The sequence below is a fragment of the Mastomys coucha genome, unplaced genomic scaffold (genome assembly GCF_008632895.1).
Source record: "Mastomys coucha isolate ucsf_1 unplaced genomic scaffold, UCSF_Mcou_1 pScaffold15, whole genome shotgun sequence".
Classification (NCBI taxonomy): Eukaryota; Metazoa; Chordata; class Mammalia; order Rodentia; family Muridae; genus Mastomys; species Mastomys coucha.
Genome location: NW_022196897.1, coordinates 25,873,465 through 25,891,428, shown reverse-complemented (window position 1 = coordinate 25,891,428; position 17,964 = coordinate 25,873,465). Strand labels below are relative to the sequence as shown.

The 17,964-nt window shown below is 37.1% G+C and overlaps 1 protein-coding gene across 17 annotated transcripts in view; it reads left to right on the top strand.

Moving 5' to 3' along the window:
- The window catches only part of Dennd1a (DENN domain containing 1A), a 486,221-nt gene that overhangs the window by 135,005 nt on the left and 333,252 nt on the right, over positions 1 to 17,964 (top strand). For 11 of the 17 annotated variants that reach the window (XM_031370095.1, XM_031370090.1, XM_031370085.1 and 8 more), the window contains one exon: positions 11,603 to 11,652. The exons of the other annotated variants lie outside the window; for them this stretch is intronic. In XM_031370095.1, coding sequence (XP_031225955.1) covers positions 11,603 to 11,652 — 50 coding nt within the window. The remainder of the gene's footprint in view (positions 1 to 11,602; positions 11,653 to 17,964) is intronic. 17 annotated transcript variants of the gene reach the window in all.

Below are 17,964 nucleotides of genomic sequence, written 5' to 3'. Positions count from 1 at the left end.
AACCAAATAAGGTATGAGATGCAGTGTCTTCTATTCCTCCACCGGTGTATATGAAGCTAATTTCATTCATGTTCAAGGTAGAATTCATGTACAAGAGGATAACTTTTTTATGAGATTAGTAATGGACTCACTGAACATAGGTAGAACTTTATTGTAAGATCCGAGTCTCAGTTTCTTTTTAGTAGCCACTTACACACACACCCCAAAAAACAGATGACCACTGGCATATGAGAAAAAAAATCCAAAGTTTAGATATGCTTGTTTCATACTCAGATAAAATTTATACTTTATACCAATATAGTCTTTCAAATTATCTATATAATCCATATTCTTAGATATGAATAATAAACAATAAAAACTACTAATACACATATTGGCTTGAATAGTCTTCTTCATTCCTTTCATTTTTGATGCCATGCATAAATAAATCTTAACTTTTACCACTTGATTTTCTAGTAAATTCAAGTCTCTGGCTTTGCAGCTAATTTTCACTGATTCGTATAGGAACTCAAGAGACAGGAAGAACTCATGGAGAATAGTCTTGAGTGCCTAGAGCCTGTATGGGCTGAGAGTGGATCTGGGTTGGAAAATCATGTGCAGGTGGGATGCAAAAGGCCCTACACCCTCCAGTGAGGCCCAGTGCATGAGCACAGGGTCAACACTCCCTTCCAGGACATAGGGTCCCTCCTGCTGTGACCTCTGCCATCCCATCTGTTTTTACTTGACATTCTGTTTTCTTGCCAGGCTTCCTTAAAGCTCATGTCCTGGAGTCTCTTGCTCAGTAGCCTTTGCTCCTGCTGCTGCTGTTGCCTCCCTCTATCTCTTACCTATTCTTGCCTTATGAATTTCTTATCACTCCTTGAGCTTCCTCTGTCACTTTCTGAGAAGTTATTCATGACTCTTATGTCTAAATTCAGATATTAAAATCAGAATATATCTAAACTCCACTATTTGTTTAAAGCTTTCTGTTCTTTTCTCTCACAGTTCCTATGCAGTTTGAATGATCCATCCATGCATTTATTTCACTAACCTGTCTCTTCAGTTAGATCTTACACTCCATGTAGACAAGGTTCACACCATACCCGGTGTCTTTGTCTCATTCCTGGTTTGCAGCACATTGTTTACTACTAAATAACCTGTTCAGCAACATGCTTAGATGACACACTTAGGAAAATATTGTCATTTCCTTCTAAGATGGTCTTAAACTAGATCTGATTTTAGGGGCTGCTTTACTCTCTGCCGTATTTTCAATCACTTTTAAAGGTTTCAGGGACCTCAAAGTATTTCTTCACAAGTTATCTTGAAATCCAGTAACCATTGTGAGTGTTTAAATCTCACACAAATGGATCATCTACTCCCAGAAAGAATCAGTGGTACTCTGAGAGCCTTTCTTTTTCAGATGGAATAGGTCAGAGCTGTATAGCTGGTGAGTCTGGATCTTTGACATGTTGAACTTGGGCCTAGAACTGGGAAGGCTGTCCAGAACAGAGGACTGAGTTGGCTAATCTACCTGTGAAAACTACAGTGTAGGTAGAGAAGGCTGCAAACAGGGAAGAAAGTGAAAGTCCCAGAAAATGGATTAAACGGAAAGTGGTTTGAGAGGGGTCCAGGAAGAAGGCTTTTCACTTTCTTCATCTAACAGAACGTTGGACAAGTAATGGAATAAGACAGAGTAGTGAGTGGGGCAGTAGGAAAGCTGCCCTCACCCCAATGCTGCTTCAGAAATAATTACAAACAGAATGAATCTCAAGTGGAAAGATGGTGACAAATTCAGAGACCATGGAATTGTTTGCTTAGAAAAGCCATGGACCTCACTTGGGGATTGTGAACGAAAGGAGGAAATGCTTTTGTGATAGGTTTAGCCACAAAACAGTTGTGAATGCTAGGTGCTGGGAAATAATCTTACAGTTTTGTTTTATATTTTAAGAAGTGTTCTGTTAAAAGGCCTTTAGTAGACATTTGGCTGTTTAGAAACAGTCACATGTGATTGCTGGTTCACCATGGAACCAGTATGGTTAGCAATGTCCTTTTACCTCCTAGGAAAATGCTTCTCAACTTTTCTAATGCTGCAATCCTTTAATACAATTCTCATGTTGTGGTAACTGTTCACTATAAAATTAATTCATTGCTATTTCATAACTGTAATTTTGCTACTGTTTGAATCATAATGTATATTTGATATGCAGGATATCTCATATGTGACCCCTATGAAAGGGTCATTTGATCCCCAAAGAGGTCATGACCCACAGGTTAAGAATCACTGTTTTAGGGGTTTCTGGAATTTGGGATACTGCTGAGTCTTTGTAATATTAGTTCTCATCTTCTCTCTCTCTCTTTCTCTCTTTCTCTCTCTCTCTCCCCTTTTTTCTCCTTTCACCTTCCCCCTCTTCTTGTCCTTTTTTCTTTTCTTTCTCCTCATTCTCCTCTTCATTTTGTATGGCTGGCATTTTACTCAGGTTTGCTCACTGTAGTCAGCAAGTCAGATTCTGACTAGAAAACTGGCACTAGTGTTTTTAGTAATAGTTTTTGTTTTTTAATGTGTGTGTTGGGATGGGTGGTGGTGTTGGTGTTTTGAGACAGTGTCTCACTGTGTAGCTCAGTTTTTTTTTCAAGTTCATGATCCTCGTGCCTCAGCTTCTTGAGTACTAGGGTTGCAAGTGTTTGCTGCCGTGCTTGGCTTTGAGAATATGTTGTTGCTTTTTTATATCACTTTCAAATTATGTTATTGTTTCCTTTTGACCCTTATTAGTGGTTTTAAAAGTAGACTGTGTGATAGAAAAGGTAAGTGATCCCAAGTTCTGAAATATTTACTACAGACTCTTTGGAGCAAAAGGGGCATGTTCTTAAACAGATCTTTAGGTTTAAGTTGTCCAAGAAATGAAGCCTATAGCAATAAGCTTCAGAATAGCTTCAGTACTTTAGGCCTTCTCTTTGAAATAGTGACTTCTGCTGCTGACTCCTGCAAATACATGATGATGAGTGAATGATTTGATTGAAAGCTGCCTTGTGTGACTTGACATTACATAAGAAAAGAAAAGGACTTACAAACATGGGTCACAGAAGAATTCTAGAAAATGTGCAAACCTAGGCTGGTCCAGTTGCTGTCCTTAGTTTATCTCAGGCAGCCACAGTAATTGCTAGTTCATATGTGTTGAAACTGGAGTAAAATAAAACATATATGAGGTTGAATTCTTTTCTTATATTTTGCTATCCTTCTGAAGAATAAAGAGTAAAAAGAGTAAAATATTGAATGCTAGATTTTAGAAAACCTCTTACATAGTTTTCTTATTTTGCTAGTGTTTCATTCATATCACCTGCCTTCTGTCTCAGTAACAGAATGCCATCAGTGTGTTCTGACTGTAAGTTTCCTCAGTCCCGACTCCCCCTTCTGTCCTCCTTTCACTGCAATTATATTATAGATGTGAGAAATATTAGTTATGAAATAGAGATGGCTGTGCAGTGGAACCCTGTTTAATCAATTCCTAAGTAATACTCCTTCCAAAACAGGTCTAATATTTACACTTTGATTTCCACTTTCTGATTGCAGTGTTTGTTGGTGGTATCTATCTAACATTCCGTGGCACTGGATAAATAAAGGCTGCTATTTCCTTTTCAACATTTCCAGCTATTATCCTCATGCAAGAGCTAATAAGTGGAGGTTAGGTGAATTACTAAACCATGATCCTGTCCATCAGAAGAAGCTAGGAGCCTTGATTAACATGCCTTGTTAACTGATAGGTTCAGTTCCATACTGGTAGTGCTAGAATAATTTGTATAAACCAAGCAGTACAGATTCCTTATTTTAGCACTAAGACTTACAAAGGCTTCTTTTAGCAGCCTTTAATTTTGTACTTATGTATGTGACATAGCCTGTGGCTGTGATAGCTACTGTGAATCTGCAGTTGTTTGGGGATGAAAGGAGGAGGCAGCTGGAAACTCGGTAGCTACATCTAGCTGTCTACCTAGAGAAGGCCTTGATTTCAAGTTTATCCAAACAAGCTCGACTAATCCCAACTATCTAGGGGGATCCACTGTCAAAACAAGCAGCGTGGCCCTGAGGCAAACACAGCCATACAGAAATGAAGGCTGGGGCTTCCAATACTCTGATGACTGCATACTGGAGGCTTTTTTTCCCCCTGAAAGAGGGTAAGAGAGGTAGAATTTGCATAATGCCTTTTCATTGGAAACTTTTGGAAAGCTGACAGACCCCCAGCTTATAGATCTGTAACCACAATACAGAGTCTATAGGAGAATCCTTGAATGACCTAACCATATTGAAAGGAAATATAAAAGCGTCCAAGTATAGCCAAGTGAGAGAGGAAAAGAGGCCGATGCATTGTCTAACATCTGCTGCACTTCTCGTTAGTTTTGTTCTTTGCTATTCTATGTGGACTTTGGAGAAGCCTAAGACAGCCTAACATGAATCCTATAATCTTCCTTCTGAATATTTATGTAGCGTGCCAGCTTCTAAGCTGTCCTTTGCGTTTTCCTACTTCCCCCTCATTTTCATGCTCTCAAATGAGGCCAACATTTCAAAAGCTAAATAAATGTTTGTGAATGTTTATAAAAGATTTGCATAAATTTGTCCTTGTCTGACAAAGATCACTTTTTTCTTATGCCAGTTCTGAAAAAAAAAATTTTTTTTTAAAGGTTTTGGTGCTTGTCTTGACAACAAAGTCTCACATCCCAGAACAATGATTGCTGATTAAGTGGGTATGCAATTGTGGCTGAATAGGCTTTCAAGATACTGGGTAAAAAGACCCATCATCTGAATGCTGAATTATAGAATTTAGAAAATGTTATCAGAGGTACACATTTAAATAGATTTTTATGGTACCATATCATTAGATAAGACAAAGAGTTCTTATGAATTAAAAGAAAAGTATAACCGCCCATGGTTTAAGAAATTGTCCTGTGTAAATTTTAATAATTAGAATGTTTCATTAACTCAGAATATTACCTCTCCTATGTTTGAACATGTTTAAAAATAATCTTTAGACCTTTAAGCATTTTTTGGCGCCTGTAACTCTCCCAGCGGTATATGTGAATATGGGTACTGGGGTGGGTGATCAGAGGGAGTTTAGTAGACAGTCTTTTATGACATCTGAATGTTCAATCATTCCTTGAGAAAATACAAACTCTATGAAATATGTGTCAGTGCTTAATTATAGGACATCTACACACACAGCACCCAGACACTTGTGCCACCAGTGTATTTTCTGAACTCATTTATCTTTTAAAATTAGAATAGATTTTGAGGGGCAGCAGGGGAAGTTGTGGGGAGAGACGCTAATTTAGTTCCAAGGTATTGGAAGATTGGCAGCAGAGAGAGGTAACAGGCAGCTATGTTCATCTTTTGGTTGTATTGGTTTAGAGGTTTAAGTTGTCATTAAGGCACAAACTAGAGCCACTTCTCTGACACAGTTTTTATCACATCTGCTAGGCTTGTGTCCCAAGAGGAGACGTGGGGAGCAGTGAATTCAGCATGGGCCCATTATCGACTGCTTTTTCGTGTGTTGTAAAAGGAGTGAGACCTCAGGGAGGCTTGGAGCCTCCTCCCGTGTAATGTCCAAGTCAGATTTGAAGGACTGGTGGCAGGAAAGCTTTGGCCTTGGGGTGTGAATTCTAAGAAATAGAGGCACAATTAAGTTTAAAAAATTCAAGGACTTTGAGCTTGATAATGAAAGATTTTTTTCTAGACTAATGTGAGCAGAAAAGATGCCCATCTGTGCACATTTTTGTGTGCATTTAAAATATTTAAAAGCTGACAGCTTTTAATATGCTTACAAAATAGTATTTTTATCAGTGCTCTTTTTTCCTTTTCTTGTTTTCTTTTCTTCTTTCCTTCTTTCCTCATTCCTTCCTTTCTTCCTTCCTTTCTTTCTGTCTTTCTTTTTCTCTCTTTCTCTCTTTCTCTCTTTCTTTCTCTTAGTAGAATTTTCCTGAGGGCAGATGACTTCTTGAGGCAAATTGTGTTTGTGGTTTTCCTGCAGCAACCCTGTTGCTTTGGTATTTGCTGACTTGGGGCCTTTTTCCTTTCCTTTTAGAATTGTTGGTAACACACTTGCTCAGATAATGGGAATATAAATGATTAAGGGAATGGTCAAGCTAAAACAATTTAGAGGGGTAAAGTAAAGTCTACTGTATCACTGATGTCACAAAATGTTAATTGTATGAAATGGTAACCAAATCATTTGTTCAGTTTGAAACTATTTGACACCAACCTTAAAAATTGTATTGGCATTTGACACAGGCCTCTCCAGTTTTTAACTCTTTGCTCTGTAGTTTAAAGTTCATTAGATGAACTTTTGGAATAGAGGATGCTTTTTAATATTGTGACCACAGAATAACTTGTCTGTAGGGAATTATTTGGATGAAAGGAAAGAACACTAAATTTGTTAAAAAAAAAAAAAACAAACAAACAAAACCTAGATTTTTACTTTAGACTTGAGGTCATACACTGCTGGGCAAACATGGATTTTTAAAAGTCTTTGATAATGTATATAAAAAGTTAATATATGTTGAGAATATTAGGAAGGCCATTCTCTGGTAGAGTACTCACTTGAAATGCCCAAGACCCTGGGTTTGCTCCCAGCATGAGTTTTAAAATAAGATTCTATGAAAGAAATTTTATGATACATTTTTAGATTATGATGAATTTACTTGATTCTAATGTTATGTTTCTATTGACTCTAAATGTTAGGTATAATTCAAAATTATATGCATTAATAAAAATTAAAATTTATAAAAAGTAAGCTAGGAGTAAATATTGAATATTCCCAAAAGAGAAAATTAGCATAGTACATTTGAGCAGTATTGTTAAAAAACTGACCTGGCTTTTATGTTCAGTGTTGAAAGGCCCATTCTGTAAAACCCCTTATTCAAAGCCTCTTTTTCTCACTGGGAGAGGAAAAATAAGAGATTTTAATTATGATATGGATCTTGAATTTAATTTGATGCTTATATTGAAAAATAAAATTTTATTTACTGATTTTACAGTTAGGAAACTTCTGACTAACATCCTTGAACTTGCTGCTAATTAAGTTTCCAGGAGCTTCTGCTTTACTGTTCTTAATCATAAACATTAAAAACTTTTCCCTGGAGTCCTGGCTTTAACTTGAAATGGCCTAAAGTACAAATTCTGTTAGCATTTTGTATGTTTGGATTGTGTGTGCTCTGTAACTTTCAGCTTGGGTATTACGATCAGTCAACGGCTTCCTGTCCCATCAGTGATGCTGCTCTCCCTTGGAGGAGTAGGAAGGTCAGCTTTTCCTCACGCTTCTAAAAACATTCTGAACACAGCATGGTAGGAATTTGAGCTTCTCTTTTCCTCACGTACCTATGATTTTGAAATTAACAAATAAATTAAATATAAAAAAACTGAGGAAATGTTCTCCCACTGTCTGCCCTCCTTTTTATCCTCTCTTCCCCCAAGGTAAATTATCAGCTGCTCTGTAAGCTTTTAGGGTGCACTGAAAGGCTAATTGTAGTTTTACATATTTTAAAATACATTCATTTATTCTCAGTACTTCTTAGATGTTTTCTTGCACATCTTTCCCCCTTCTTCCTCTAATTATGGCGGCTGTGCCTCATTTCAGTGTTCCTTACTTCCAGGAGACACTGTAAGGTCAGCTGGCACATTTGTCCTTCAGAGGATGCTTACTTGTGGGGTATGTATGTCTATGTCTGACTGCTGTGTTCATCTGCTAAATAGAAGTTATTTTTGTTTATAGGTTCTATTGAATATAAAACAAAGTATTTGGCTTAGGAAAGGTTGTCTGTTACAGGATTGCCTATATCCCTTCAAAGCCCACATTTAGAGAGACACAGTCAAACCTCATAATTAACAGTCTTAAAGTCATTGAATTTAGTCTTCAAGCTTTACTCTCACATAGGACTCTATGATAGATATTATAAATATACAGCTTGACTTAGTTCTTAAGAGAATATCTCAGTGTTGGAACCTACCCCTCTTTCTCCACAGTGAGGAACATTCTCTTGATGGACTTTTCTGACCTGAGGTGAGACTTTCCATTAGGTAAGATGAACCCAGAGTGGACCAAGATTAGCCCTGAGCTCATTTCTGATTTCCATTGTTTCATCCTGCCTTGGCTGTGTTGGCTTAGTCTCCTGGTGGACAGAGCTTGGTGGATGTTGCTTTCCTTCTCTTATACAGCTGGCTGTTTAATATATGCATAACTGAAAGGGTTGTGTGACTGCTCCCCTCCCTGCTCCTGTTTCTTCCCACATGAAAAATCATATATTTCGTTAGAAAGAAAAGCATTTTGGAAATTACCTATTTCATAAATTGTCTGGTGACACAAAGAGGTTGACTGCTATTTTCTTGTCTCATTTATTTTGAAAACTTTGCCACCAAACTCACCTTAATCAATGAGCTCAGTGTTGTCTCCAATAAGTTATGTGTTGGATATATTGATTGGGAGGGATTTTAGAAAACCCATCTGGGGTTTATAATGTCAGCAGTGTTTTGATTATGAAAAGAGTTGGAACCTGGGGACATGGAACCAGGTGGCGAATGTCCTAAAGCCAGTGGTGACATGGTGTACTGGTTCCCTCCTGGGATCTAGTTCATGCCCTGCACTTTAACTGTGGTGACTGGCTACTATAGATTCACTTTTATTTATTTATTTATTTTTGCTCATTAAAATGTTTAAAAAAATCAAACTGTATATAAAAAGATTTGTGAAAATATAAACTTGGGAATTGATCTAGAGAACTGGCACACAGTCCTCCCTACCCCCGCCTTTACAATGAGGTCGTTTACATTTCATCAGCTGCCCTGCATTTCTGAGATCCCCTTTATGTTAAAGGAGTGGAGGCTAAGCTGAGACTGGCTGGCTGAAAGAGCTTGTGTGGGGGAGAAAAACAGCAAAATTGACATCTACAAACCAAGTTCCCTAGACAGACATAGTTGTTGAGAGAAAGGGGGGTTGGTAACTGGTCAGTGATTGTTTCCCTGGTAAAATTAGTGTTGAAAGATTCTGGGATACTCTGCAGTAACTAGAAGGCTCAAAAAATATTCAAATCAGGGTTTTATTCCCCCCTCCCTTGGAGAGTGGTCTTTCCATATCTGAATAATTGTGTTTTTCTTTGGACAAAGACGATAAGGTAACTGAATATTTATATATAATGCAAGCATCAGTATGCAGAAAATTGGTTTATTTTGGCAGCTTTTATTTTTACAAAGAACATTGTTTGTTCCCCTCTCTTGTCTTTCTTTCCCCAAACCCAGAAGTAGATATTTTAGTTCTGATTGAAATCATGTGATTATGCCTATTACCAGATAGATGCTCATTTTGCCCCTCTGACAGCACACTACCATGTTGTTTGACTTAAATTGAAATATCAAGCTCTTATGGTATCACAAACATGAAAAAACATACGGTAATATGCAAACACGAGCCTGCATTTTCCTACATTCCCTCTTTCCTCATCTCTCCTACCCTACTACTTTGTTGTATAAAAAGGAGAGTTTGTGGGAGGTGGGTAATACTCAGCCTATACTGGTCATTTCCATATTTGTTCTCATATTATTTGACAGCTAAGTTCATGATTGGTCATTACTTTTGACATAAGAAAGTGGCAAGTAGTTTCTATATTGTAGTGAGTAATAAGTTGGGCATATTGGATTCCTTTGACTCTGCTGTAGAGCACAATGCTTTCTTGTAGCCATGGGGGTCCTTTCTTTCAAAAATCTTTTGAGGCCTTTTGCCAGCACAACTCCAGCATAGAGTAGAGAAGTACCCGAAACTTCTGAGGAGTAAAAGATGGCTGTCTTTGTAGCTGCTAATGTTGGCAATGAATGAGCACATGGTATTTTTAAAGAATGTGTATTAAGTTGTATTGAGTGAATTAAGTGTATTGAATTGCCTTTTGGTGTTATCATGGTGTCATGGGAGTCTTGTATATGGAAAATATATTTTTATAATTCCATTAAAATGAGTGTTTTATACAGTCTCTTTTTCAGCATCTGACTGATAATAATATGTACAGAGAAGCTGATTCCTATATAATGCCCTATTTTAGCTACACATACTGGTTTAAAACCACAATAGATAGACTGCTGAATGCTTCCAAGAATGTCCAGTTGGTAGGTAATTCCTCTCAAAATATGCTTATATTCTTAGCTACTTTTTCAGTCATTACTATTTTATGGCATGCCTTAACAGTGCTGTGATGTATGTAGACCCAATCCAAGATGATATTAAAACTAGGATATGCACAGTTGAATTGTGTTGGCAGAACACACACTGGCAGAGCAAGTCAATGTGATTTCTGCTTCACTGAGTGGGTTATTAGATTGATGTGGTTTATTTCTTGAATGATATAACTGGTTTTAAAAATAAATGAAGCAAGAAGCATCAATTCAGTTAGCATTGATAATTCATTATTATTGGTTTGAAAAGTGCTACATTTGTAAACTGATCTTTAATTTATCACTTGGATTAGTATTTGCAACAGGCAGGATTGTTTTAATTTGAACCAGTTTCCAATGACCCCCCCCCCCAAAAAAAGTGTTCTTCATTTTGTCTTGAGGTTGGGATTTTAAATAGTTAAAAACAAAATCAAATTCATGAAAGGAATAGTTTTTAAAAACTTATAACTTTTATAACACTGGTCAGTGACTTTATGTTAAGCACCAGCTGTAGGCTATTGAAGCCTGTGGTCAAATTAAATCAAGATACAGAAAACTCTATGAAGGAGGTTAATTACTTGTATATATGGTTAGCTGAGCTCGTGTATGTGTGTATAAAATGTGTCTGTTAGGGAAAGCTCCCCACCCATATTATGTTGCATGTCCCAATGTTCTTGTCTTAATGTAAGAACACTGTCTTTTATACATAAGTTTCGAGATACTGCTATTTCTTTGCCTTCTCCTGAATGGTATGTTTGCCTTGATGTGCCTCAGCATTTGTAAAAACATTTTTATGTGTTTAAAACAGGTAAGTATGTCTAATTAAGATAATGATGTTTAACTAAAAACAGTGGTCAGTTTGGTTTCTAAAATTACTGTATGACAACTTCTTGATAAAGCAACTAAATGAAGTTTTAAATTCTAAAAATGAAGTTAAGAATTTCCAGGAACAATTATCTCCAAGTTAGCTTTCCACTCTGCTATAATTTGGCCTATTGATGCTGAGAAGCCTTGTCTAATCCTGGCCCCCTCTGTTCCTAGGTAACAGGCAAAAACAGTGCCAGCAACAGCGGCCCTGCCAGGCCAAACCCATGTGGCTCAGTGTTATTCACTCTGATCCATATGGTCAGGCTGGAGATGGTCCCTGGAGGGGTGTTAACACGCGGCAACCCAAGCACCTCCCTCCCCTCGGAGCTTTCCTGCATGGTTCCTGCTGCTTGCCCATGTGTGATTCTTGATTAATTTTTCATTTTTAATGAAGTTTGATCATGTTTATTATTTCTCATGATTGACTGCCTCGTACTCCTCCCGTGTAATTGATAAAGCACATATTTCTTCATCTGTCTTCTCTTTCTTTAGGGTAAAGTTTCTAGATGGTGTTCTGTGATTAATGTTAGATTTATTGGTCCCAATAGATGTTTAAATTATCTCTCTTTCTTTCCACAGGAAGTTCTACAGACTTTGACCAAGTTTTGTTTTCCCTTCTATGTGGACAGGTAGTGTCAGATTTTCAAATTTTATTAGTCCAAAAAAAAAAAAAAAGAAAGAAAGAAAAAAAGGAGTTGTAATAAACCTGCTATAGAAAATAAAAGCCATGCCATTCTTAACATTCTGTCTGTTTAACCATGATTTAATGCACCTCTGCTCCAAGGAGAGTTGCACGATTCTCCTTTCCTGGGAATTTTATTGACACTATCAAAAAGTTTAAAGCTTAGAGCTATGTGTTGCAGAGTTTGTGAGATGTGTTTTGTGTGGCACTAAATTTTTGATTTTGGTTATCAGACATAAACTATGATTAAGAATGGTTGGTATTTAATTCAATACTGTTGAAGTTGCATTTAAGTATTAATATATTTGGCTTAAATAAATAACATATGAATATCTGGCTTTATGATTTGATAACCCTTGGTTTCAACTCTAAATTTAAATAGATGTGGACCTATCTTGTTTAGAAGCATTTTACTACTTAAAAGATTTGTTGCTAGATGTGTTTTACATTTGGTTTAAGTGGCTGAAGATAGTATCTCTGGGGAATTGACATTTTCTATAGGCATGAATACTAAAACATACACAAACTCCTAAGCAGTCCTTAGTATTCATAGCACAAGAAGTGATTTATGGGGAGAGGTACAAGTATAAGAACTCTGGGATAACTGAAATGCAATGAGGCTTGTTTTGTTTGTAAATAATCCACTGCATAATGGCAACAAGTTTTTTCAAAAACTTCATTTAACTTTAATTGTAACCTTTTAATGTTAGCAAATTGGCAAGGTGATGATCTTTATTTTATTTTCAAGAATTGTTTGCTGTGGTCTTCATTCCAGTGAAGCATTATTTTTGTGATCATTCATTTGTGTACTTACTTTTTGTCTCTTTTTGTTTTTCTTGGGAAATTGAGCTGAGACTGTATGTGCATTATGTTTTTTTCCCTTAATCCCACTTTTAGAGTTATTGAACTTGTAGAAAATATATATATTATGACTAATAAATTTTATATTCCAAGAAAGGTATATAAAGTGTAAGCCTTTTTTAGGAAGATTCTATTGTGTATGTTTAGCTTCCACAAATAAGACATGATCTAAAGGATTTGAGTGGTTTAGAGAGCATGTGGATAGTGTGCTACTGAGTTCATTTCTATATGTTGTAAGACCTGGTTCATTTGGCATAAATGAAGCCTAAGAGTGGTGTGGGATGAGACTTAGTAGCCATAGGAGTTTTGCGTCCTAAAAGCAACTCTGGAATGCTGCCAGCCACTTAGCATCAGTGTGCTCCCTGCTTCTCGTGTTGTTTTTAAGTCAATCAGCCATTGCAGTGCTTTCAGACTCAGAGCTTTCAAAACTGTGCACCAGGATGTTTTAGTAGCAGGTCCCTGCTTAGAACAGGATAGCCTTGATTTTAAGAGGGTCTGCCTTTGTAATGAGAGTCTCTTTTCTCCTCCATATCCTATTGCTTCTATAAAAAATAGCAAGAAATGTAGGATATTGCTGAGAGATGTTCAATACAAATTTTGTATTTATGTGTGTGAATCAGCAATGTATAAAATTTCTAGCCACCTAAGAACTGTACTACAAATTATGAAAAGCCACAGTTATACAAATTAATAAAGCTAAATATAGCTAGACATTTAATAAAATATATAAGAAGACATTTTGATGGGACTGCTTGTTAGAATGGTGATCTTTCATGGATAAGTGTTCTTTAATTGATTTTGTAACTAACTAGCTTTGTAAACTAATATTAGAAGGCACGTCCCACCATAATGCAGTATGTACATGTGTACATACAAATACATACCTCTCATTTACTCTGCACACACCACCCTGACTACCTGATCATCTGGGTGATTTTGTTCTGAAATAGAATTAAAGGTAGCACCCCTTCAGGGATAATTCTGAAAATCCTCTCCCTCTCTGTCTCTCTGTCTCTTTTTTGTTACCTGTAATATTAGAGGTTTCTTTATTGTTATTAGAAAACTACTTCTCTTGTAAAACGCATCTGTGCAAATCTTATACCAGTGATGCTCTTTATTTTTTTTCTTTTGCAACATTATTTAGGAATATATTTTGATATTCAGTATACAATAGTTTGTCTTCACATTTTATTATATTCCTTAAATTAACTTCTACAGATGTCTCAAACAAGCAAAATAAAGAAGATCCCACTTTATTTGGCACACTGTATTTTCTCTTCTTTTGTACCTCTTAGGTAGACATACTTCAATATGAAAGAGATCATCACAATTAGACTCATATATGAGAAATACAGAGGTTTTAATGTTGGGATTTTTTTTTAAATTAGTTGTTAGCAGTGTCAAATAAATGAACCCAAATTCTGAGGCCCACAGTGTGCTCAGGTCTATGGAACTGATTGACTTAGCAGATAGAGCAGCATGGGCAATGAGATGTGCAGTGCCTGGGTAATGACCCTTCCTGACCTCTGCTTCTGAGTCTTTCTACCTTAGGGAACAGCCATGCAACCTGCTGACACTCTATTCTGTACCAAGAGTTGGACTTGCATGGTCATCATCAAATCTCCTCTCAGCACTGATGTCTTGCCATCTCTTGGGCTGTTTTAAGGTTGTACTTTCTGAAACTAGGACTTATCAAAAATAATAATGCTAGTAGCTCTGCAGAAGAGAGCCTTTCTCATGTATTGCCTCATTTTATCATCTGGCTATAAGAGAGAAGAGCAAGAACAGTGTTCTTCATTTGAAATTGTCTGAGTTGGAGGGATTATGACTCACCCAAAGTCCTGTTAGGCTTATAGCCTGTTGTAAGTTTCATCTCCCACTAGACCACCTTGTAGAGAAAGAGTAGTCACCAAAAATAGAGAAATCAGGGGGTGGGGGAAAGGAAGAAAAATTAGCTCTGAGTGCCTAACTGATTCTAGTCAAGTGCTTCCCTGGCTGGTTACTTCTTCTCTTACTCCTTCAGCAGTGGCCAGATTATCATCTGTTGTGTAAGCAAATGCTTATTCAGAACAGGCCCCATTTTGTTGAGGTAGATGCAGAATATAGAAATGGTCTCAGATTTGAAGCTCTTTCCTCTATGTATTTCCCAGTTTAATTCAAGACATTCTGTAAAGGCATTTTAAACACTGTTTAAAAGGATGGGGTGGTAACAGAAGACTAACATGCTCACAGAGAACTTGTTGTGGTGGGTGAGACTTGTGTTGAGTCTGCCAGACCAGTAAGAAGTAGGTATGGAGAAAAGTGAGCCTGACACCCCATATGCACCACAGAGCAAAGCAGAGGAGAAAACCCTGAGTGAGCCTGGAGATGTTCAGCCAGAGCAGATGGAGCCTGCTGGGGAGGCTGCCATGTACTATGAGAGATTGGGCACAGGAGGCTCTAAGAATGTGCCTACAGGGTCTGAGAGTGCAGCATCTGCCTAGGACATCCCATTTTATAGGAGAGAGGTCAAGATCCATCATAACCACAGTCACAGTGCTGGGGAAGGAACTCATTCCTGTCCAGATTTCTTTCTACCCACTACTACCTTGAAACCCTGGGTGGCATGAGGAGTAAAGTAACCACTGAGTTCTTGTATTGTCTCAAGAAGGGTTCACTGTTAGTGAAGAAAGCACTTTCTCAGAGGATATGAGAGGCATACCTCTATACTATACTCACCAATGACAGGTATACAAAATGAAATGACACCATTTTGTAGTTTTGGATGCAGCCACAAATACAAAGAGGCTCAGTTACTACTTGGCACTTGAGCTGGTATCTGCTATCTGCTGGGCACTGTACAGTGTTCTTTTCTTCATGCCCAGCTAGGTTCACATATGTGCTGTGCTCAAGGTTCTGTTTTTACTGTATGGAGGAAACTGCTTTTCAAGCTCCTCATTTTGCTGCTACCTCTAATTCTACATTTTTTTCCATTCCCATACTGCTGCCATTAGCTAACACAGCATAAAGTAATTATTTTGAAAACAATGTATAGTTACTGTAGAAAAGTAGAAAATTTAGGTAACTGAAGAAATGGGTCCCACATAGGTACAGTGTTGTCTTGGTTAGTGCATTAGTGTAGATCTTCCTTTATTTCTGTTTCTGCGTCATACATTTGTACTGCTGAACTTTAGTCCTTTAGTTTAGTGTAAATGGTGGATTCATCTGTGGCTCACGGTCAGTTCCACAGCATTAGTGAGCAGCACGACAATTGGCCCTGCTGACAGGTTGTCTGGTGGCCTAATGAGCCATGCAGGTGCCCTTGGGACGTTCCCCTTGACTTGTGGTGTCCAGGAGGGGGGCTAATGACTTCTGTCCTGTGAACTAGGTTCCCTATAGTTCCTCTAGTTTTGATATGTTTAGAGTCTGTGGTTATTGATAATTTAATTTGCCAGGCTTAGGTCAGGGGAGATCTTTGTTTTTTTCTTAGAACTATCTGGTGGTTTTCTTGAGCAGATAAGGGATATACTCTTCCTAGCAGTAGGCAGGCAAACTTATTGCTTCTGTCCAGAACTCTTGGGAGCATGCCGTTCTCAACACTTGGTTTTCTGAGCAGGGATGATAAAAAGCTTGAGGCTCTGGCAAATTCAAGGTGTGTATATATATGAAAGCTTTATAGTTCACAGACCTTCAGAATAGGAGATAGAATTTGATAAAGGTTGGCTGCTCCTCGGCAGTCCACAAATTCAAGGACAGGATAATTTGGCAGTGATTATTAGTAAGCTACAGTGGGTAAGAGTGACAGTCAGGTCATGCATTTTATTTATTTATGTTTTAAGTTTTATTGCACTGTGATGAGAAAAGTTACATGATTTCAATTTATCTGAGTTGGTTAGCATTCAAAAACAGATTTTAAGTAAATAGAATTAAATCACATTCTTGTTTCCCGTTTGTACCCCAACTCCTCCCAGAACCCCCTTCAATACCTACAATATCTTTTTTTGTCATATTCTTTAAAATTTATAAAATATTATAACAATAAAAATCAGTATTATAAAAGTTGTTTGATATAAAACAACAATCAATTTAACAGTCTTATGTAGATGCTTTTATAGCAATACTCAAAATATGTTTTTCTCAATATAAATTTTAAATAACTCTAAACATATTAACTGTATATTTCAAAATAATACATCACTACTAGTATTTTCTTAAATGAACATAAATATATAAAGTCTTTTTGTTTGTTTGTTTGTTTTGTATTTAGTAGAGCTTAAAATCTTGGCTCTTACTGTGGTATAAGCCCAAAATAAGAACATTTTTTTAGACATTGGATTTCATTGTAATAAGACTGTACTTCAATGACCCTAACATCACCAAAGGATTTTACTTCAATCGTACCTAAGCTGAGAGTTGACAGTTCTGCTGTACCAAGGAATGAATTGTAGGCACGATTTTTGGATACAGATTTCCTGCTATGGACAAAGCTATTTGACTTGAGTGAATGACTTTATTCTCAGCCCACAGAGAACAGGTTACATTCATTGAAGAAATGGTGTGAGCCGGGGCGGTGGTGGGGCACGCCTTTAATCCCAGCACTTAGGAGGCAGAGGCAGGCGGATTTCTGAATTCGAGGCCAGCCTAGTCTACAGAGTGAGTTCCAGGACAGCCAGGACTATACAGAGAAACCCAGTCTCAAAAAACAAACAAACAAAAAAACAAAAGAAAACAAAAAGAAAAACAAAACAAAATAGAAATGGTGTATGTATTAAGATGGTCTGTCCATAAAGTCATTCACCAACTGTTTCAATGAACAATGGTTCTGCTTGGACAGTGGCACAGACATTAGGTGAGGGTAAGAATCTGGTTCATTGGCTGTGATAATTTGGAAAAGCATTCATCTCAGAGAAAGAGTAACTTATAAAGTCCTCTTCTTCAAACTTGATACAAGAGTTACAAAGTCAAGCAAAGCATTCAGTCTCACTCTTTATTTCTCTTACAAGCCCCCCCTCCTAATTTAATTGTCTATGTTTCTTTTGGGTATATAAATACTTTTGAAATATGTAAGCTGCTCTGAAAACCATAGTATGGTGTAAAAACATGAAATAAACAATACTACTAATAGAGAGGCTGAGATAGGAGAAGCAAGATCTCAAGTCCATTATGTTGAACACAGCAAGACACTGTCACAAACAAGCTGAAAGTGTATATGGATTGTACAATATTGGACCTATTTCTCCAATTACCAAATTAGAGAGACCATTGGATGACAATGAACAACTTTCTAATTCCTCATACTTTTGGATTTCAATCAATTAAGATGTTGGTAATATTAATTTTCATATTAAGCTATTAAGAAGAAGTAATTGTTACTTCCTGTTGTTTTTGTTGTAAGAGGTGGAATTAGGTTTGTGTGGAT